Consider the following 23,641-nt stretch of genomic DNA (forward strand, 5'->3'; position numbering starts at 1 on the left):
TGATTCAATTAGGGATCTTGTTCAAATGTAGATTCTCATATGGGGCCCGTAGGATAGGTCCAGACATTGTACATGTGTAACAGTTTCCCCGTTGATGTTGATGCTCCCTGGCCTGTTGGGTGGTTCACTCTGAGGATCAAGGCTATGGTCCAGTGTTAGAGTCAGATATTAGTATTTTGAGAACTTCTCCAGCAAGAATCCTACCATACACCTCATATTTGACTTCAGGTGGTCAATGTTGGACTGGGCAGGTCAGCTTTTGCATAAATAAAGATTGCATGTGCCTCTTGTGTGCTTCTCTCATGAGAGAAAATGAAACCTTTAGAAATTCCATCTACTGGCTGGGCGCAGTGGCTCACGTCTGTAATCTCAGCACTTTGGAAGGCTGAGGCGGGTGGATCACAAGGTCAGGAGTTCGAGACCAGCCTGGCCAATATGGTGAAACCCTGTCTCTATTAAAAATACAAAAATTAGCTGGGCGTGGTGGCATGTGCCTGTAGTCCCAGCTACCTGGGAGGCTGAGGCAGGAGAATCACTTGAGCCCAGGAGGCAGAGGTTGCAGTGAGCCAATATCGTGCCACTGCACTCCAGCCTGGGTGACACAGTGAGACTCTGTTTCAAAAAAAAAAATATTTCATCTACTTATGGAGTTTATGTGAGAAGTAAGCAGTATTTTGAAGCTCATTGGAGATTACTTTGCACAGAGCAGATGCTCAATGGATAAGTCAGCTATTCTCGACTATGTCTTCTAGTTCACCAAATTACTCCTTCAATTCTTGTAGGAAGTCTTATAAGAACTCCTTTAATTCTTCATAGAACACTTATTTTATTGCAAGTTTATAGCACATCGTTCATTAACATTTAATGTGGACATAAGTATGAAATGCTTGCGTGTCTGTTTCTCATGCCAGTAAATTTAATTTTTACTTATTTATTAACTCCCCTATTGTCTTTAGGAATACTATGTTTCTCCACCTTTGGCTCTGGGCTTTGCTAATACCTCAATTGGGAGGCATGTATATCCCTACAGTGGTTGATGTTGAGCATAGATATGTGATGTGCTTTGTCTGAAAGAATGTGAGCGTTCATGAGATGTCCAATGTCTATGAAGAAGTTGTAAGAGGCCTTGTGAGTTTCCACCACTTCTCTTGATCTTTCTCTCTCAAATTGCCCTTCCTGTTCAAAATTCAAAAACTAACTAGATTTGGATAGTCGCATGGACTGAATATTTTGTCCTCTTCAAAACTCCTATGTCCTAATCCCAATGAAAAACTTTCCCAACATAAACTCCTATGTGATAAAAAAGCAGGACATTAAACCGTTGACTAATGAGATGGCTTGTTATGCAGCAGTAGCTTACTGATACAATAAACAGTGCAAACAGATCTAAAGACATTCAAAATATTCTAATGCTTCTTAGTTTTTAACATTGGTTCTTATATTTGAGGCAGCATTAATGATGACCTGGATATTGATGCTTATGTCAGATAACTGTATTAAAAGGAGAGTATTGTTTCCTTTTTTTCCTAGGCAGCCAGGAAAGGTTGCAAGGACATATATGTTTTTGAAGGAATGAATTGTGACCTTGATTCACACAAGTTTCTATTCCCAGAGGCAATAATAGGCAGAAATCCAAGTTCACATGTGTGTATTCCTTTGATCATGAGAGTTGAAGAGAGTTAAGAGTATAAAATATATAAAGCAACTGCTGATAAATGAAGCACACATATTGTTCACTTATTTGCACTTTAATGTTTATGACACAATTTTTAAAGGGGAAGATATTTGTTAGTACAGCGGAAGGAGTCGTGGTTATAGGTAGCACCGGAAAATTTTAAGTAAAATGAGGAAGCTAATACAATAAATTCATATGGACCATGACACCAAATCTTTCAGATGCACAAACTTCATTACACATGGACACTAAGCTTCTATGCTTCAAACGTTCCACAGTAATTCCATATGTGACTGAAAGTTTTATTCTGTCATATTGAAGGTAATTGCTGAGTCTAAGGCCAGATGAAGTCAATTTATGTATGCTCACTTGTCTTTCTGTTTAGATTACACTTGAAACATGTATTTTATAAGCAATTTTTAATCCCAGCACTTTGGGAGGCCGAGGTTGGTGGATCACGAGGTCAGGAGATCGAGACCATCCTGGCTAACACAGTGAAACCTCGTCTGTACTAAAAATACAAAAAATTAGCTGGGCGTAGTGGCAGGCGCCTGTAGTCCCAGCTACTTCGGAGGCTGAGGCAGGAGAATGACATGAACCCGGAAGGCTTGCAGTGAGCCAAGATCATGCCACTGCACTCTAGCCTGGGAGACAGAGTGAGACTCTGTCTCAAAAATCAATCAATCAATCAATAAAATAAAAAATAAAAAATAAGCAATTTTTGTCTTCCTTGTTTTTACCAGGGAATATACGGGGCACTGTAGACACCAAGCAGAATAGAAGACAGGATCCTAAGGAAGAGAATAAAATTCAGGAGTAGCTATAAAACACATTAGTATATTAAAATTTCCATTGTGAGGAGGACCAGTTAAGGCAGTGATAGAGAAAGAAATAACAAATGGAAAAATGAAAATCTGTGGTCTCAGCTAGGCACCCACAGTAAAATTATATTAATGACCTTAGAGTGGCCATTCTTGGTTATTTGGGCTAACACAACTCATTACTGCATGAGACCTATAGGAATCTCCACCTTGTTTCTGACCCTAGTCTGGGAATAACTTTGCAAAAGTTGGAAAATGACAAAGGACAAAAAAACTGTTGGCTGTTTGAGAGCTGAAAGCTTTTAAAGAAAAGGCATCCATTTTACGAAGCAGTTAAGATCATACAAATCCCAAAAAATTACAGAACAAACCACTTCTATTTTCACAATCTGACTAATAAATCACAATTTTTGGGTCTGGGGCTTAGAGCTCTGGAATCACAGACCCTTCTTGAAAAACGGCTTTAGAAAATTTATTTATTTATTTATTTTGAGACAGAGTCTCACTCTGTCTCCCAGGCTGGAGTGCAGTGGCATGATCTCAGCTCACTGCAACCTTGCCTCACCGGTTCAAGCGATTCTCCTGCCTCAGCCTCCTGAGTGGCTGGGACTACAGGCGCATGCCACTTTGCCCGGCTAATTTTTATATTTTTGGTAGAGATAGGGTTTCACCATGTTGGCCAGGCTGGTCTTGAACTCCTGACCTCATGATCCGCCCACCTCTGCCTCCCAAAGTGCTGGGATTACAGGCATGAGCCACTGTTCCCGGCCGAAAAATGGCTCTTTTATTGTTTCCCTCTGAAGAATTTTGTCAGAGCCTCCTTTATGTCTTTATTCCTCAGACTGTAAATGAAGGGGTTGAGCATGGGGGTGACCACAGTGTACATCACCGAGGCGACAGCAGTTGAGTGTGAGTTTTGAGTCATAGTAGAGCTAAGGTACACCCCTAGCCCCGTACCATAAAATACGGAGACAACTGAGAGGTGAGATGCACAGGTGGAAAATGCCTTGTACTTCCCCTGAGCTGACGAGATTGCACGTATGGAGGAAACAATCCTACAGTAAGAATAAAGGATCCCAACAAGAGGACCACCATCCAGCAGCACAGCTGCAAAATACATCACCATGTTGTTCACAAAGGTGTCAGAACAGGCAAGGTGGATCATCTCATTAAGTTCACAGAAAAAGTGAGGGATTTCCAAGTCTGTGCAGAAGGACAACTGCAATGTCATTAAACTTTGTAACATGGAGTTTAGGATGCTCATGATCCAGGACACCAGAACCAGCAGTCCACAGAGCTGAGGGTTCATGATGACTGTGTAGTGCAGGGGGTGACAGATGGCCACAAACCGGTCATAGGCCATCATGGTCAGGAGTAAGCTGTCCAACACTATAAAGAGTACAAAAAAGCACATCTGGGTGATGCAACCTGCATAGGTAATGACTTTGCTCTGTGTCTGGATGTTCACCAACATCTTTGGGACTGTGGTGGAGGCAAAACAGATATCTACGAAGGACAGGTTGGAGAGAAAGAAGTACATGGGGGTGTGGAGGCAGGAGTCTGAGATCGTGGCCAGGATGATGAGCAGGTTCCCGAGCACAGTGACCAGGTACATGGACAGGAACAGCCCAGAGAGGAAGGGCTGCAATTCTTGTTTTTCTGAAAATCCTAGAAGAAGAAATTCTGAAATTTGTGTCTCATTCCCTGCTTTCACCTGGTCGATGTTTCTACCAAAAAAAAACCAACCAAACAAACAAACAAAACAAACACACAAGAAAGAAGAGAACATGAGAAAAACATGCATTGCAAACTTGCCAGAAATGCTGTTGTACATATTCTACAGTGAAGAAGCTATGTTTTATTTTATTTTTTATTTTTATTTTTTTGAGATAGAATTTTAATCTTGATGCCCAGGCTGGGGTGCAATGGCGTGATCTTGGCTCACTGCAACCTCTGCCTCCCAGGTTCAAGCGATTCTCCTATCTCAGCCTCCCGAGTAGCTAGGATTACAGGCGCACACCACCATGCCTGGCTAATTTTTGTATTTTTAGTCAAGACTGGGTTTCACCATGTTGGCCAGGATGGTCTCAAACTCCTGACCTTAGCTGATTCACCTGTCTCGGCATCCCAAACCGCTGGGATTACAAGCATGGGAAGAAGTAGTATCTAAGGTTATGGTTTCATATCATATAATGATATAAGGATTCCAATATTTAGGAGAAAGGTGGTCTTTAGTCAGATGATAAATAATGATTACCAAATGATGGTCAAAGGTGATGCAACTTCTAAGAAGAGATCTAATACAAAAAGTCAAAAAGCACAATAAAAAATAAGAGAGAAAACAAGTTGGAAATGCATGCGGAAAAGGCAATTAATTTGTCCAAATGATGCAGAGGAACTTTCTACATTTACGTAGCAATGAGGGGAGCACACTACGATCAATGGATTTGGCTACACAATACTTCTAAGCTTTCACACATTTCCCTCAAATACATTGAAAGTTACATAACAGTAATAAAAGACACATGCCAACATTGATGAAGAACTCCAAGCCTTGTATTTTGATAAATGAAATAAAAACAGGATTAAAAATATTACAAACCCATTTTACAAACGGAACGTTCATGTACAATTTGCAATAGCTGTAGATGTCTAACAAATACACAGATATATTTAGCTTCACTAGTAAAAAAAAGTGGCAAAGTAAAGGTTGCTAGTATTTCACTTTTTTACCTATTAAATAAGCTTTTGATTTCATTTGAATACTTAGCATGAGAGAAGATATTACAAAATGTGTACCTCATGACTGCTGTTGTCAGGTAGTATTTGAAAGGAATTCATTGGTCTGGATCTTTCTCACCAATATGGAAAGGCAGTCAAATATGCATGCCCCTTCTTAAAAACAAACAAACAAACAAACAAATCCCTCTCTTCAGTGTATATCTCTCCACAGGTAATTGACAGAGTAGGAGCACCATCATCTTGGACAACTGCCACTTTAAGTTCCAACTCCTTTTCTAGCCTCATGCATCTTAAGAAAATCACTTCTCTTCTAACAACAAGCAGCCAGAAAGAGCAGACAGTAAAACACAGATAAGACAGCTCAGGCACAGAGGGAGGGGGAAAGTCTCTTGGGTAACCACCAAACCTGGCACTCACACAGTGGGCCCCAGAAAAACAGTGGGCTCTAATAAGCACATTCCTTTCCCTTTAGGTGCACTAAGATAGGGAAGCTAAAAGCAGACTTGGGGGATATGCCTGCAGCTGCAAGAAGATGTATGGGAACAGACACAAAAACTCTGTCTCCAGATAAGCAAGACAAAGAGGCACAGAAACATTCCAAGCCAGTGATAAGCTCTCCTGCTTTGAACCCTAAAAAACTCTTAGTCTGTAAGAGAGTGCCTTGGCTGGTGCAGTGGCTCACGTCTGTAATCCCAGCACTTTGGGAGGCTGAGGCAAGCAGATCATGAGGTCAGGAGTTTGAGACCAGCCTGGTCAACATAGTGAAACCCTGTCTCTACTAAAAATACAAAAAATTAGCTGGGCGTGGTGGCAGGCACCTGTAGTCCCAGCTACTTGGGAGGCGGAGGCAGGAGAATCACTTGAACCTGGGAGGCAGAGGTTGCAGTGAGCTGAGATTATGCCACTGCACTTCAGCCCAGGCAACAGTGTGAGACTCCGTCTCAAAAAAAAAAAAAAAAAAAAAAAAAGAGACAGAGAGTACCTCTGACCTAACTCAGCCAGAAGCACCTCTCAGGTTTGTTCTCCAAAATAAACCTGTGTTTGACCGTTGAGCTGCTTTTCATGTTTCTTTCCTCTTTCTTTAACTATTACAGTAGTATCCTATTTTTCATCTTCACTTAATTGTAAAGATCCTTGGGCACGGATGCTACTTTTACTGGAGCCACTTTAATCCTCTCATTTCCTCTTCTAATTGGGCTTCTATTACTATGACTTCATTGTCAACAATCATCTTCCAATGCTGAATTCAATGTTCATGTCTCTTTTTAGTATCCTCAGTAAATACCTGAATCAATTAATTAGTCAGGCAAGCTAGCAAACAACCACAACAATCTCTCCACTCTAGCATTGGTTGGTTTGGCTCTCAGGTGACCTTAGGTTCACGTTCACAGCTCCCATTCTCCCTGACCCTTTCCCGCAGTACCTACTGGACTCTTGGACTTACCTTGACTGGTTTTCTGAAAGAAAAGCCTCCATGTGGAAGTGTGAATTCCTCCCTGAATGGTTGGTGGTGGAGACGGAAGCTCTGTCCCGAGACAAGACAGTAGGAGAAAGGAAAGCATCAGTGCCCAAGCCAGCAGATTTAGACTCCAAAAAACACAAGCATGTCCTATCCAGCCCAGGGTTGCATATGCTAAGTGACAACAGCCAAGGAGGTACTTACAGATTTGTATATCTGCACATTAGGTGCATTTCCTCTTGTTATTCCAACCCTGAGCAGATCATTTTCCTTTGGGATTTTACCCTGCACTGAATTGATTTTTTCCCTGCATTCTCTATTCCCAAGACACTGTATTAAGCCTGCAGTGAATCCAGTCTTTATTATTCCTTCTCCATGGACTTGCTTGCCTTCCAGAGTTCTAACTTCCTAACGCCTTACTCTATTCCTCGTTCCCAATGGAAGGTTTTCTCCTAAGTCTAAATTAAGGAACTTGTCTTAACTATGTTCCTTGCATCTCCAAGGCATTCGCTTGTGATGGGAACACAGCCCTTGATATCTCCAGAATTATCACTATTTTCCTCTTTAACAAAGGAGTGAACTCTGTTCTGATATAAAACCGTGAGTCCTACATTTCTTGAAATCATGATGCTTTTGCCAAACAATGAGAAATTTTGTACTTCTTAAAAAGGTTAAGAGCTGTCATTTAATTCTTCATGTATAAAACATCTGGTTCCTCTTAAGAGATATATTTGGCTCTTTTTATGCAAGTTGCCCTGAGAATAGCACCTTCTAAACATTATTTAATTTAATTTTTCAAAATTTATTTATTTATTTAAATTGACAGATAAAATTGTATTTATCACATAAAACATCACATTTTGAGGTATATATATATTACAGAATGGTTAGGTCTAGCTAATGGATATATGTTTTACCTCACATAGTTATCATTTTTGTAGTGAAAACACTTAACGTCTACTCTCTTAGCATTTTTCAGAAACACCATGTATCAATCATTAAATATAAAATCTTCATGCTATACTATAGATCTGGTGAGCATATTTTTCCTGGCTGCAATTTTGTATCCTTTGACAAACATCTCCCCACTCCTCCTCCCACAATAGCTGTAGCCTCTGTAGCCACTGTTCTACTCTATAATTCTATGAGATCAACTTTTTTATATTCTGTGTGATTAAGATCATGTGATATTTGTGTTTCTGTGCCTAGAATATTTCACTTAACATAATGCTCTCTAGGTTCTTTCATTTTGTTGCAAATCACAGTATTTCCTTCTTACACAGGGCTGTATAGTATTCCATTATGTACATATGCCACATTTTAATATCCATTCATCCACTAAGGTACACTTAGATTGACTTCAAATCTTGGCTATTGTGACACTGCAATAAACAGGAAAGTGCAGATATCTGTTTGATACACTATTGTCATTTCCATTGGATAAATACCCAGTAGTGGGATTCCTGAGTCATATTCTATTTTTAACTTTTTGAGGAATATACATACTGTTTTCCATAATGGCTGTACTAATTTACAGTCCATGAACAATGTATGAGATTTCCCCTTTCTCCATATCCTTGTCAGCATTTGTATTTTTCCTGTCTTTTGATAATAGCGCTGTTAGCTGGGATGACATGGTATCTCATTGTGGGTTCAATTTGCATTTCCCTGATAATTCGTGACTGAGCACTTTTCATGGACCCTTGTACACTTGTATGTCTTCTTTTGAAAAAAGTGTCCTCAGGTCGTTGCCTATTTATTAATCAGATTATTTTTTCCCACTATTGAGTTTTAAAATACATTCTGGATAACCACTTTTCAGATGTATAGTTTGGAAATATTGTCTCTCATTCTACAGCTTTTCTCTTGGATCTGTCAATTATCTCCTTTGCTGTGCAGAAGATTTTTTAGTTTGATGTCATCCCATTCATCTATTTTTACTTTTGTAATCTATGCTTTTGAAGTTTTATTTTGAAAAATCTTTACCTTGACTAATTTTAAGAAACATATCCCATGTATTTTCTTCTAGTAGTTTCATAGTTTTTGGTATTCCATTTAAATATGTATTTCATTTAAAGTTAATTTTTGTATATAGCAAGAAACAGGAATCTAGTTTCCTTTTTCTGAATGTGAATATCCAGTTTTCCCAGTAGCATTCATTAAAAAGACTGTCATTTCACCAATGTGTGTTCTTGGCACTTTTGTCTAAAATCAGTTGGCTGTAAATATGTGTGTTTATTTATGGGTTTTCATCTCTACTCCTTTGGCCCATATGTATGTTTTTATGCCAGCACGAAGCTGGTTTAGGTCCTATAACTTCATAATATAGTTTGAATCAGATAGTATGATGTCTCCAGTTTTGTTCTTTTGGTTCAACATTGTTTTAGCCATGTGGGGTCTTAGGTGGTTCCGTATGTATTATACAATTTTTTTTTTTGTATCTCTGTGAAGAATGTCATTGGTATTTTGACAGGGATTGCATTGTGCCTTTTGATCACTTTGGGTATTATGGGAATTTTGATAATATTATTATTTAGTTATTTATTTATTTTTTGAGACAAAGTCTCACTCTGTTGCCAGACTGGAGTGCAGTGGCACGATCCCCATTCACTGCAACCTCCACCTCCCAGGTTCAAGTGATTCTTGTGCCTCAGCCTCCTGAGTAGCTGGGCCATAGGCATCCGCCACCTTGCCTGGATAGTTTTTGTATTTTTAGTAGAGATGGGGTTTTGCCATGTTGGCCAGGCTGGTCTCAAACTCCTGACCTCAGGTGATCTGCCCACCTTGCCCTCCCAAAATCCTGGGATTATAGGCATGAGCCACCGCGCCTGGCCATTTTGACAATATTAATCAGGAATACATGTTCTACCTTCAGTCCTTGGCAGAGGGCATGTATTCTAAAGTTTTAATGAGAAAATCTTTCATGCATTTGAGGAATATAAAGTGGATTTTAGCATATTCCAGGCACTGTCCAGAAAATGAATGTGTGATGTTATAAAACAAAAGAAGAAAAAGGTAAGAAGGAAAGTGTGGATGGAGTGTTATTTTTTACTGGGTGGTCAGGTAAGACCAGCAGACAAGGTGACAACTGAACAGAGACCATAATGAAGACGGGGTGGAGTCACCATGTTCCTTGCAGAAGCGTATGCAAGGCAGAAAGAACAACAATGAAAGACCCTGAGGCATGTTCTTTCAGGTGTTGAAGTCCAACAAGGAAGCCAGTGTGGCAGGCAAACGAGCAAGAGGAGAGGAATGAGAGATGGTTTCAGAGGATGTTGAGGAAGGAGGTGGCCTGGAAGCTGCTGAAACCTGAAGACACAAGGAGTCCTTCTGTCCATATGTTGCATTTGCACTCTATTAATTTGGTTGCAAAGGCGCCCCATGAATTGCAACGCACATCCTCTTTGTTTCCTGCTGTGACCTTGAGTTCTGATGTTCATATGATGAGTTATCTTTTGGAATACATAGCCCAGGTTCTCTTTGTCTGAAACTTCTCACCCTAAAGAAACATACACACACACATACACATGGAACACGTATATACATCTGACGTTCATATTTTGAGTTGTCATTTGGAATATGTAGCTCAGGATCTCTTTGTCTGAAACTTCTTCTCACTCTAAAGAATCATACACACACACACACATAAACACACACACACATAGACACATACACACATACATACGGAACACACATACACATCTGCTGTGGCTTCCTGGGTGCGTGTTACTCCTATGCCCTTCTCAACACCAATTACAGCATTAGAAAGGAATGGATACCAGGTAAGATTTGAATAATGAAAATCTAAAACAAACTTACGAAAGAAAAGATATGAAATAAATTACTGACATGAGTCAGAAATTCAAAATTAAAGTGGCAAACATCTGCAAATAAATGTTCAACCATTGTGGAAGACAGTGTGGCAATTCCTCAAAGATCTAAAGACAGAAATATCCTTCGACCAAGTGATCCCATTCCTGGGTATATACCCATAGGAATATAAATCATTCTATTATAAAGACACATGCACACATATATTCATTGTAACACTATTCAAAATAGCAAAGACATGGAGTCAACCTAGATGCCCATGAATGATAGACTGGATAAGGAAAATGTGGTACATATATACCATGGAATACTATGCAGCCATAAAAAAGGACAAGATCATGTCCTTTGCAGCAACGTGGTTGGAGTTAGAGGCCATTATCCTTAGCAAATTAACACAGGAACAGAAAATCAAATACCAGATGTTCTCACTTACAAGTGGGAGCTAAATCATGAGAACACACGGACACAGAGGAGGGAAAAACACACACTGGGGCCAATTGGAGGGTGGAGGGTGGGAGGAGGGAGAGGATCAGGAAAAACTACTAATAGGTACTAGGTTTAATACCTGGGTGATGAAGTAATCTGTACAACAAACCCCCATGACACATGTTTACCTATGTAACAAAACTGCACAGGTACCCCTGAACTTAAAAGTAAAAAAATTAAAATATGCTTCTTTTAGCAGTAGAAGAAACAGTATTTAAAGTCATAATTTCATTCCTATCTAAGTATAAATGGATCCAAATATGCTTTCGAAAAAGATCTTAAGTTGAGTGTAATTTTAGTTTGTATTCAATTGTAGGTTGTGAGTGCAAAAGAATATCTTCCACAAGATGGCAGTAGATTATTGCTTTAAAATATAGATCTGCATATTCTCATTTATACGCAGAATCTAAATAATCAAACTCATAGGGATAGAGAGGAGTAAGGCGGTGGTTACCAGGGACTGGAGTATGGGGTGGGGTAGATGGGGAAAGGGGAGACATTAGATAAAGGATATAAACTTAGCAAGAATGGGTTCTAGTAATCTACTGCACAGCATGATGACTTTAGTTGAGAATAATGTATTATATATTTCCAAAGTGCTAATATCATAGATTTTAAATGTTCTCACCACAAAGACATGATAAGTGTATGAAGTGACCGATACATTAATTAGGTTCCTTTAATCATTCTACAATGAATACATATAAAATAACATCTTATCCTGTGTTAGTTGCTGAGAATGATGGTTTCCAGCTTCATCCATGTCCCTGCAAAGGACATGAACTCATCCTTTTTTATGGCCGCATAGTATTCTATGGTGTATAGGTGCCACATTTTCTTTATCCAGTCTACCATTGACAGTCATTTGGGTTGGTTCCAAGTCTTTGCTATCGTGAACAGTGCTGCAATAAACATACCTGTGCTTGTGTCTTTATAGTAGAATGATTTATAATCCTTTGGGTATATACACAGTAATGGGATTGCTAGAAAACCAAACACTGCATGTTCTCACTTACAAGTGGGAGTTGAACAATGAGAACACACGGACACAAGGAGGGGAACATCACACACCGGGGCCTGTCAGTGGGTGGAGGGCTAGTGGAGGGATAGCATTAGGAGAAATACCTAATGTAGATGACAGCTTGATGGGTGCAGCAAACCACCATGGCACGTGTATACCTATGTAACAAACCTACGAGTTCTGCACATGTATCCCAGAACTTGAAGTATAATAAAAAATAAAAATAGAAATAAAAATAAAATAACATCTTATTGCATCCCACAAGAGTGCAATGATTTTTGTCAATCAAAACAGAAATTAAAACATTAAATTAAAAATCAAAATAGATCTAATTACAAAAGGAAGCAATAAGCAAAAACAGATGTGAAATAAGATGGAAAAACATATAAAGGATGATACATTTCTAGCAATGATGAAGAAGAATTTTCTAAGTCAAAAAACAATTGGAGAGGTGGGAACAAATTATGACAAACAGATTTGAGCACACAAAGCTTATAAACTTTCACACATTTTCCTGATATACACCTCTACATACATAAAAATTAAACATTATTCAGCAAAGTTGGTGAAAAAACTACAATTTCTTGTTTGAAAGAATGCAATCAAAAGAAGAAAAACATTCAGATGTCAGAACATGAAAGCAGGGAACTTGCATAATTTGCAATAGAGAAAATAAAAAGCAAACAAATCCAGCCTCACCAGAAGAAAATAATTGCAAGCAAAAACTCTTTAGTATTCTCATTTTGACCTATTGTATAACATTTATTTTTCATGTGAATATCCAACATGAGAGAAGAGACTATGAAATGCATGTCTTGTGAACTGCTGTTGCAAGATGGAATTTACAAGTAATCCATTGGTGTGGATCTTTGCAGTAAGTACAGAAACATGCTCAAATATGCCTCTCTTAAAATTTGTTCCAAAGTCTCTCAATTCATTCACATCATTCCACACCAAATATTCTACTTTCCTGCTTCTTTCACTGCAAAATTTCTAGTATATGTTGTAATTTACTGGAACCACTTTTTGTCTTCCATTCCTTCTTCAATCTCATCCAAATCAACTTCCTTTATTATCACTTAGTTGTCAACAATGATCCCTGCATTGCTTAGTATGACAAACACTTCTCTTTTCAACATATTAACTATATTAAATATAAATTAGTCAACCAGGCAAACAAACACACATCAATCTCTCAGCTTGAGTTAGGCTAGTTTGGCTTTCAGGTAACACTAGGTAAATATTCTTGACTTATATTGCCTCTGAACCTTTTCTGCAGTACCTACTGGGCAGACTCACCTGTATGGGGTCTCAGAGAGGAAGGTCTCCATATGGAAGTCTGAGTTCCTCCCTGGATGCTGATAATGGAGAATGAAGCTGTGTCCCCAGACAAGACAGTAAGAAGAAGTGAAACATCAGCCCCTTAGCCAGACATATGTCTACAAACCATTCCCATCACATCCAGTCCGAAGCTGTTACAGTCTTAAGGACAATAGCAGATGAAATAGATTTTTACAATTCCCTATATCTATACATCAGACAAATTTCCCTTTTTTCACTCCAATCCATGAGCACCTGATCTTTTTTCATCTGTTTACTTTTAAAAAAATTATTTCAATAGTTTTTTGGGGAACAGGTATTGTTTGGTTACATGAATAAGTTCTTTAATGGTGATTTCTTTTTTTTTTTTTGAGACAGACTCTCGCTCTGTCGCCCAGGCTGGAGTGCAGTGGCGCGATCTCAGCTCTCTACAAGCTCAGCCTCCCGGGTTCACGCCATTCTTCTGCCTCAGCCTCCTTAGTAGCTGGGACTACAGGCGCCCGCCATCATGCTTGGCTAATTTTTTGTATTTTTAGTAGAGATGGGGTTTCACCGTGTTAGCCAGGATGGTCTCGATCTCCTGACCTCGTGATCTGCCCGCCTCGGCCTCCCAAAGTGCAGGGATTACAGGCATGAGCCACCGCACCCAGCCTTTAGTGGTGATTTCTGAGATTTTGGTGCACTCATCACCTGAGCAGTGTACGCTGTACCCAATGGGTAGTCTTTTATTCCCCATCCTCCTCCCACCCTTTCCTCAAGTCCCCAAAATCCATTGTATCATTCTTATGCCTTTGCATCCTCATAGCTTAGCTCCCACTCATGAGTGAGAGCCTATGATATTTGGTTTTCCATTCCTGAGTTACTTCATTTAGAATAATGGTCTTCAATTTCCATCCAGATTGCTACGAATGCCATCAATTCATCCTTTTTATGGCTGAGTAGTGTTCCATGGTGTATATATAACAATTTCTTTATCCACTCATTGTTTGGTGGGCATTTAGGTTGGTTCCATATTTTTGCAATTATGAGTTGCATGAGCACCTGATTTTTCACTGGACACAGGTCTGGAAAAGAAGAAACATTTTTGTGCTGATTCTGTTCCAAAGAGACCAGGCTAGAAGTCAGGTGAATCCAGACTTCATTACTTCGTCTCTGTGAAATCTCCCACCTGACGATGGTCTAACTTAGCACTTTTGCTGAAACTTGAGTTAAAATTGTCTCCAAAGATTAAGACGAGGAACATGTCTTAATTGGAAACTCAATGTATTGACTTCTGGTAAGAACATAGTTTTCTTGACATCTCCAGAAAATTGCTATTCCCTTTCCAACAATGGAGATAATGTGTTCATTTGCTATAAAACCATTGATAGTTAGTATAATCCTTGGCTTCCTGATCCTATCGACAAAACAATTAGGAGTTTCATGCTTGTATACACAAGAAAGTGTTGTCGTTTAATCCTTAATTTATGAAACATTTGGCTATTGCAAGAGATATAATTACACATTTTATGCACCATGGACTGAAGTTGGAATCTTACATGGTTTGTCTCATTTAATGTCACATGTAATGTGTCTCATTTTTGCACATTTCCATGCTGCGAGGAGCCTCTTTCTACATTTGCAGAATTGGGGCTAAGAAGGGTTAAGTGATCTGCCCAGTGTTATGAACTGAGGGAAGGATGAGCTTTGATTGGAACTCCATCAAGATGTTTCTAGTTCTTGGTTGCAGGCGGTGGCTCATCCCAGCACTTTGGGAGGCCGAGGTGGGTGGATCACGAGGTCAGGAGCTCGAGACCAGACTGGCCAATATGGTGAAACCCCATCTCTAACAAAAGTACAAAAAATTAGCCGGGCATGGTGGCACATGCCTGTAATCCCAGCTCCTTGGGAGGCTGAGGCAGGAGAATCGCTTGAACCCAGGAGGCAGAGGTTGCAGTGAGGCAAGATCACACCACTGCACTCCAGCCTGGGTGACAGAGCGAGACTTGGTCTCAAAACAAAACAAAACAAACAAAACAAAACAAAAAAAACCTGTTTCCAGTTCTCACAGTCTCGGTCAGTGGTTCTCAACCAGGGATGATTGCCCTTCCATGAGACACTTGGAAATGTCTGGATACATTTTTTGTTGTTGTCACCTAGGGAGGTGCTACTGGAACCTAGTGGATTAAAGCCAGGGATTGCTGTTCAACATCTCACAATGCACAGAACAGTCTACACCAGAAGTATCCATAAAAATGTTAACATTGGAGAGGTTGAGAGAATGTTTTGGAAAAGAATATACCCAAAATTGAAAGTTTTTATAATTCATTTGGGATCTTGTTCAAATGCAGATTCTGATTTGGGACATTGAGTGTGGGCGCAGATGTTGTGCATTTGTGGCTGTTTCCCTGTTGATGTTGATGCTGTTCATCCTGTTCTGTGAAGCACTCTTTGACGATCCAGTGTTAGAGTCAAAGAAAACTATTTTTAAACCTTTTTCACCAAGAATCCTACCACATACCTCATGTCTGCCTTTAGGAGGTCAAATGTTGCCCTTAGTGGCTCAGCTTCTGCAGAAACAAGTTTATACAAGCCTCTTGAGTACTTCCCTCACAGTAGGATGTAAAACTTTTAGAAATTCCACCCACCTTGTAGAGTTTATGTGAGAAGTAAGTAACAGTTTTTTAAAATTTTACTCTAAGTTCTGGGATGCATGTGCAGAACATGCAGATTTGTTACACATAGGTATACATGTGCCATGGTGGTTTGCTGCACCTATCAACCCGTCATCTAGGTTTTAAGCTCCGCATGCATTAAGTATTTGTCCTAATGCTCCCCCTCCCCTTTCCTCCCCAACCCCACCAACAGTTCCCAGTGTATGGTGTTCCCCTCCCTGTGTCCATGTGTTCTTATTGTTCAGCTCCTACCTATGAGTGAGAACATGTGGTGTTTGGTTTTCTGTTCCTGTGTTAGTTTGCTGAGGATGATGGTTTCCAGTTTCAGGACATAGGCATGGTCCAAGACTTCATGACTAAAACAACAAAAGCAATGGCAACAAAAGCCAAAATGGACAAATAGGATCTAATCAAACTAAAGAGCTTCTGCACAGCAAAAGAAACTATCGTCAGAATGAACAGGCAACCTACAGAATGGGAGAAAATTTTTGCAATCTATCCACCTGACAAAGGTCTAATATCCAGAGTCTACAAGGAACTTAAACAAATTTACAAGAAAAAAACAAATAACTCCATCAAAAAGTGGGTGAAGGATATGAACAGCAGTAACAGTTTAAAGCTCACTGGAAATTCCTTGGCACAGAGGAGCTGTTCAATGGAGAGCAGCTATAGTGACTAGGTTCCAACTCTCCATTTCCTAGGCTCATGGTGACACCAGAATGGTGTTTGGGGACAGGAAGTGAGTCTAGCATTGCCCTGCTCCTGGGAGACAGCAAGTTGTGATCATGAAGGAGGACTTCTACCTAGGGCCCTGTATAGGGAGAAGAGAACTTGAGAGGCCATCATTCTATACTTTGTTGAATTCAGGGACATCATCTGTGTTACTCTCATGTTGCCTCCAAATAGTCATATTAAGGAATTTTTCGACTCTTTCAAGCTGTTCTACTATCTTCTTCTCTTAGGAATATCTGTAAAGCTGATGTTTCTTGGTGCATCATATTAATCCTCTGACTCTTCTGGGAACTCTTTCAACTCTTCATAGAAATCTTATCTTACTTGTTGAAAGTCTATAGAATGTAATTCATAAACACTTAATGTCAACAGAAGTGCACAATATTTGCGTGTCTGTTTCACCCCCAGATAGATAATTTTTATTTTTTACTTATTTATTGAGTCCTCTATTGTCTTTATAACAATTGTCCTTCTCCATCCTTGGCTCTGGGTCTTGATGATACCTCATTTGGGAAGAATCTATGTCCCTGCAATGGTTGACATTGAGCTTGAATGTAAGACTGCTTTTTCTATCAGGATTTGAGCAGTCCTGAGATGTTCAGTATTAAGAAGAAATAAGAGTTATTGTGAGATCCCACCACTTCTACTCATCTTCCTCTCCATTCACCATGTCCAAAATTGAAAAAACAAACTAGATTTGGATGGTCCTATGGACTGAATATTTTTGTCTCCTCCAGTATTCATATGTATTAATCCTTATTATAAAATCTTCTTTAGTATAGCTCCCTATGTGGAAATAAAAGCATGTCATTAAACCATTTTCTATTAGTACAGCTTGTTATGCAGCAGTAGCCTACTGATACAATCAATGCAAGCAGAACAAAATAATTCAGAATAATTTAATGCCTCTTATTTTTGGACATTTGTTCTGATATTTAAAGGCAGCATTCATGTTTATTTCAGATAACTGTATAGAAAATGAGACTACCTATTAGATTTCCTTCTAGGGAGCTAGGAGATTTTGAAAGAACGTGTATGTATTTGTGAATATAAATTGTGATTCTGATTCACCAGTCTCTATTCTCAAAGCCAATGCTGGTCAGAAATTCAGGTTCCTTTGTGAGTCATCATTTGATTATAAGGGTTGAAGAGAATTTAGAGTATAAAAGAGACAAATGAACTGATGATAAGTTAAATACACACATTGTTCACTTACCTACACTTTAATGGCTAAGACACAATATTTTAAAAGGAAGATATTAAGCAGGACAATAGAAGGAGTCTTATTTGTGTGTAGCACTGGAAATTTTTAAGCAGAAACAGCAAAATGATATAATGAAATTACATAGACTGTGATTCCAAATCCTTCCCCTGGATGAACAAACTTCATTACAAATGGGCACCAAGCCTCTATAAGTAGATGTATATCATCAAATCAAATCTCCCAATGCAATTCAATGTATGACTGATTTTTTTTTTTTTTTGAGATGGAGTCTCTGTCGCCCAGGCTGGAGTGCAGTGGTGTGATCTCAGCTCACTGCAACCTCCACCTCCCAGGTTCAAGTGATTCTCTTGCCTCAGCCTCCTGAGTAGCTGGGACTACAGGTGTGTGCCACCATGCCTGGCTAATTTTTGCATTTTTAGTAGAGATGGGGTTTCACCATGTTGGCCAGGCTGGTCTTGAACTCCTGACCTCAGGTGATCCACCTGCCTCAGCCTCCCAAAGTTCTGGGATTACAGGCGTGAGTCACCACGCTGGGCTGAAAATTTTACTCCATCTTTTTTTTCTTTTATCTTTTTGTGGGTACATAGTAGGTGTATATACTTATGGAGTACGTGAGATGTTTTGATACAGGCATGCAATACATAATAATCACATCGTGGTGAATGGGGTACCCACCCCATTAAGCATTTATTCTTTCAGTTATGAATAAATTTTTTAATCCATATTCTTTCAGGTGTTTTTGTAATCTAAGTCCAAATGAAATCAATTGATTCACAGAAATTTATTTTTCTGTGCAGACTACACTTGAAGTGTGAATTTGATAGGCAATTTTTTTTTTTTTTTTTTTTTTTTTTTTTTTTTGAGATAGAGCTTCGCTCTTGTTGCCCAGACTGGAGGGCAATGCTGTGATCTCAGCTCACCGCAACCTCCGTCTCCCGGGTTCAAGCCATTCTCCTGCTTCAGCCTCCTGAGTAGCTGGGATTACAGGCATGCACCACCACACCCAGCTAATTTTGTATTTTTGGTAGAGACGGGATTTCTCCCTGTTGGTCAGCCTGGTCTCCAACTCCCTACCTCAGGTGATCCGCCCGCCTTGGCCTCCCAAAGTGCTGGGATTATAGGTGTGAGCCACCTTGCCTGGCCTTGATAGGAAGTTTTTACCTTCTTACTCTTTCCAGGGAATTGAGCAGGAACTGTGGACACTGAGCTGAATAGAGGACAGGACCCTAATGAGTAGGATAAAATGCCATGATGACAGCACTTTGGGGGGCCGAGGCAGGCGAATCCCCTGAGGGCAGGAGTTCGAGGCCAGCCTGGCCAACATGGTGAAACCCCTTCCCTACTAAAAATACAAAAATCAGCCGGGCATGGTGGCACATGCCTGTAATCCTGACTCCTTGGGAGGCTGAGGCAGGAGAATCGCTTGAACCCAGGAGGCAGAGGTTGCAGTGAGCTGAGATTGTGCCACTGTACTTCAGCCTGGGTGACGGAGCGAGACTCCATCTAAAAAAATAAATGCCATGATGAGCTAAAATGCACACTGGTGTGGGGTAAAGTTTACATGACCAGGAAGAACACCTAAGGTGGTGGTGGAGAAAGGAATAACAAACTCAAAGTGAAAAACTGTCTTCTCAGATATTTATCTAAAATAAAATTATATTAATGACCTTATGGCTGCCAGGTGCAATTGATTCTGCAGGACTAATGCAACCCACAAGTGTAGGAGAAAAATAGGGATCTCCACCTTGTTTCTGACCCTAGTTTGGGAAAAACATTGGGAAAGTAGGAAAATGACAAAAAAAAAAAAAGATTGGATATCAGAGAGCAGAAAGCTTTATAAAGGAATACATTAAATTCTATGTCAGTTGAGATCAAAGAAATTGAAACTCTGGGAAAAAATAGAAGGAGCAAATTCTACTTTCACAACCTGATTTGTGGATCGCAATTTCTGACTATGAGACTTAAAGCTCTGAAATCACAGTTATTTCTTGAAAAATGGCCCTTTTATTGCTTTCCTCTGAAGGACATTTTCAGAGCCCTCTTTATGTCTTTATTCCTCAGACTGTAGATAAAGGGGTTCAGCATGGGGGTGGCCACAGTGTACATCACCGAGGCTGTTGCACTTGTGTGTGAGTTGTGGGTTGCAGCAGAAGTAAGGTACACACCTAGGCCCGTACAACAAAATAAAGAGACAACTGAGAGGTGCGATGCACAGGTGGAAAATGCCTTGTACTTCCCCTGAGCTGATGAGATTGCACGTATAGAGGAAACTATCTTAGAGTAAGAGTAAAGGATCCCCGCAAGGGGACCACCAGCCAGCAGCCCTGCTGCAAAATACATCCCCATGTCATTAAGAAAGGTGTCGGAACAGGCAAGGTGGATGACCTCATTAAGTTCACAGAAAAAGTGAGGGATTTCCAAGTCTGTGCAGAAGGACAACCACAGCACCATTAAGCTTTGTGACAAGGAATTCAGGGCAGCAATCATCCAGGATGCCAGAACCAGGAGTCCACAGAGCCGAGGGTTCATGATGACCGTGTAGTGCAGAGGATGACAGATGGCCACAAACCGGTCATAGGCCATCGCAGCCAGGAGTAAGCTGTCTAACCCTCCAAAAAGTACAAAAAAGCACATCTGGGTGATGCAGCCTGCATAGGTGATGACTCTGCTCTGTGTCTGGATGTTAATGAGCATCTTTGGGACTGTAGTGGAGATGAAACAGATGTCTGAAAAGGACAGGTTGGAGAGGAAGAAGTACATGGGGGTGTGGAGGTGGGAGTCTGAGATTGTGGCCAGGATGATGAGCAGGTTCCCGAGCACAGTGACCAGGTACACGGACAGGAACAGCCCAAAGAGGAAGGGCTGCAATTCTGGTTCCTCTGAAAGTCCCAGAAGAACAAATTCTGAAATCCCTGTGTCATTCTCTGGTTCCATCTTATTTTATTTCTTTAACATAGAGAAGCTCTCTCACTCTGTTGTCAACACTGGTCTGAAACTCCTGGGCTCATGCGATCCTCCCACCTCAGCCTCCCAAATTGCTCAGATTAGAGGCATAAGCCATTGTGCCCAGGCTTGGTTGCATCTTTTCAATGTGACTACCAAAAAGAAAGACAATATTACAATGTAATTATGCATTACAAAACTATCAGAAATTCCCTCATTTATATTCCAGAGTCAAGAACTTGTTTTTCCTTTAAAAATTATTTATTTCTATGGTGACAGATAAAATGGTATGCATTTATCATGTATAACATCATATGTTGAAGTATATTTACATTGTGGATTGGCTAAATCTAGCCAATTAACATTAGTATTACCTCATATAGTCATCATTCTTGTGGCGAGAACACTTAACATCCATTTTCTTGGCATTTTCCAATAATTCAATATATCATCATTAACTATATTCACCATTCTGTAAAATACATATTTTGAAGTTATTCCTTCTATCTAATTATAATCTTGTATCCCTTGACTGACATCACCTCAAGCCTCCATACCAATTTTCCCAGCCTCTAGTGATCTCCATTCTACAATAAGTTGTTTTCTGGGTTTTGTGCATAAATCTGGGCCCTGCTGGAAGATCTCCTTGCCATCTCCCATTAGGAATTCTTAGACCACGTTCTCTCTCTCTCAGCCTTTCCCTGAGTGAATGTATTCTACAGTATCATTGATGAGAAAAATCATTCATGCATTTGTGGACTGCAAAGTGAGTGTTCTGATGTTCCGGGTACTGTGTAGTCAATTAGTCAATGGTGCTATAAAACAAAGTTCCTACAAACGAATAACGGGAAAAAATACATACACACTATATCAGATGGTGATGAGTCCTATGAATAAAAAGGAAAAAATGTGTTACTTTTAGTAGGTGTACAGACAAGATCAGCAGACAAGGTAAAAATTGAACAGAGAGCAGAATGAAGACAGGGCGAGAGTCCCCATGTTCTTTGCCGGAGTCTGTGCCAGGGGAAGGAAGGACCAATGAAAGACTTGACAGAATGTGCTTCTTTCAGATGTTCAAGGTGGTCAAGGAAGCCAGTGCGGCAGGGGAATGTACAGGAAGAGAGTGATGAGAGACGGTTTCAGAGGATGTTGTGGAATGAGGTGGCCTTGAAGCTGCTGAAACTTAAAGACACAAGGAGTCCCTCTGACCAGATGCTGTTGCATTTGCATTTTATTAATTTGCCTGCAAAGGCGTCTCAGTATGTGTAATGCATCCCCTCTTTTTTTTCCCTTGTGTCTTTGACTTCTGGCTTTTATATTATGAGTTACCTTTTGGAATATAGAGCCCAAATCCCCTTTCTCTGTAACCTGCTCTTATGCTAAAGGTGCGTGTGCGTGCACGCACACACACACACACGCATTGCCTACATGCACGCAGCACACTGCAGCTCCCTAAAGACATGTTACTCTCGTGCTGTTCTCACCCTAGTTACACTATTAGAAAGAAATGAATACCAGGGAAGTTGTCAATTTCAAATTATCTTTCCCCAGGAGAATTCAGAAACGGTCTGACAGCAGGTGAGACAGCCTTCTTCTCATTTCTCTTCTTTAATTATTCATGCGACATCTCTACTTTAATTATTCAAGGTCTTTGGGATTTGAACTCTTTTTGACAATCCCATGGAATTGCACTAGTTCTGGTTCTGGTCTTCCTCTAACATGCAATGTCCTTCCTAGACCATACTATTGAATCCTGGCTGGGCACCATGGCTCATGCCTCTAATTCCAGCACTTTGGGAGGCCGAGGTGGGTAGATCAATTGCAGTCAGGAGTTCGAGACCAGCCTGGCCAATGTGGCGAAGCCCTGTCTGTACTAAAAATACAAAAATTAGCCAGCTATGGAGGCAGGTGGCTGTAATCCCAGCTACTCAGGAGGCTGAGGCAGGAGAATCGTTTGAACCCGGGAAGCGGAGGTTGCAGTGAGCTGAGATTGCGCCATTGCACTCCAGCCTGGGCGACAAGAGCGAAACTCTGTCTCAAAAAAAGAAAAAAAAAGAAAAAAAATCCTGCACATCCTATGATAACTGTCTCCTTTTCCGCAGAATGAAATTCTCCATATGATTTCATCCCGAGGACATTGTGTCATAGACACATTTGTTACGTTTTACTTTGTCTTCTCTGTTATAATGCATGAGTCAAATGAGCAGGAACTTGCCTGCTTTAAGTTTGTATTTTCACAAAGGTGTATGATTATGTCTGTATTATGCTGAAAAAAATTAAAGCAATGAGACATGATAAAATAAAAAGAATATTAGGGGAATAAAGCTAGGGTAAATGTAGTGATTTCCAAACAACTATATTTTTTAAATGTTATGGTACATAAAAAGTTAACCAAGCCAAGATAAACAATAAGAATAATTTAATGATATCAAATGAATTATTTTCTTGGCAAAGACCTAGACATAAAATTATATAATACACAATGTTTCTAAAATGTTCTGGCACATAGAAGATACTCTCAACTTACTGAATAAGTGAGGAAGTACGTCCTAATATATATGGATATTAAAATATGACAAGATTGTAATCCAATTTAGTTGTAAAAGCCAGATTGTTGAATAAAAGCAGAAATAAATAGCTATCTACCTGGGAGAAAATGAAGTGTGTCTTCTGACTCACATTTTACAAAGAATTAGCAGATTTAAAGGCCTCGGTGTAAAAGTCAGCAATAT

At 39.9% G+C, this 23,641-nt stretch overlaps 2 protein-coding genes across 2 annotated transcripts; both read right to left on the reverse strand.

The window, feature by feature from the left end:
- Positions 1-3,280: 3,280 nt before the first annotated feature.
- Positions 3,281-6,714, reverse strand: LOC100447896 (putative olfactory receptor 7A2). Its single transcript, XM_002828808.4, has 2 exons — positions 6,683-6,714; positions 3,281-4,223 (listed from the first exon to the last, which is right to left on the reverse strand). Exons 1-2 carry the CDS (start codon positions 6,712-6,714, stop codon positions 3,281-3,283), a joined length of 975 nt encoding a protein of 324 aa, XP_002828854.4.
- A 13,256-nt stretch (positions 6,715-19,970) lies between these two features.
- LOC100448271 (olfactory receptor 7A17) lies at positions 19,971-20,900 on the reverse strand. The gene has a single exon (XM_009252895.4). The coding sequence runs from the start codon at positions 20,898-20,900 to the stop codon at positions 19,971-19,973; it is 930 nt and encodes a 309-aa protein (XP_009251170.4).
- Between the last annotated feature and the right edge of the window lie 2,741 nt (positions 20,901-23,641).

This window comes from Pongo abelii, chromosome 20 (assembly GCF_028885655.2).
Source record: "Pongo abelii isolate AG06213 chromosome 20, NHGRI_mPonAbe1-v2.0_pri, whole genome shotgun sequence".
NCBI classification, from domain to species: domain Eukaryota; kingdom Metazoa; phylum Chordata; class Mammalia; order Primates; family Hominidae; genus Pongo; species Pongo abelii.

Bases quoted from the DNA above. Each gene is read 5' to 3' on its own strand.
- LOC100447896 (XM_002828808.4), bottom strand. From the start codon at position 6,714: ATGGAGGCTTTTCTTTCAGAAAACCAGTCAAG. The intron at 4,224-6,682 runs GTAAGTCCAAGA...TTTTTTTGGTAG, and splicing joins CTTTCAGAAAACCAGTCAAG to AAACATCGACCAGGTGAAAG.
- LOC100448271 (XM_009252895.4), bottom strand. From the start codon at position 20,900: ATGGAACCAGAGAATGACACAGGGATTTCAGAATTTGTTCTTCTGGGA.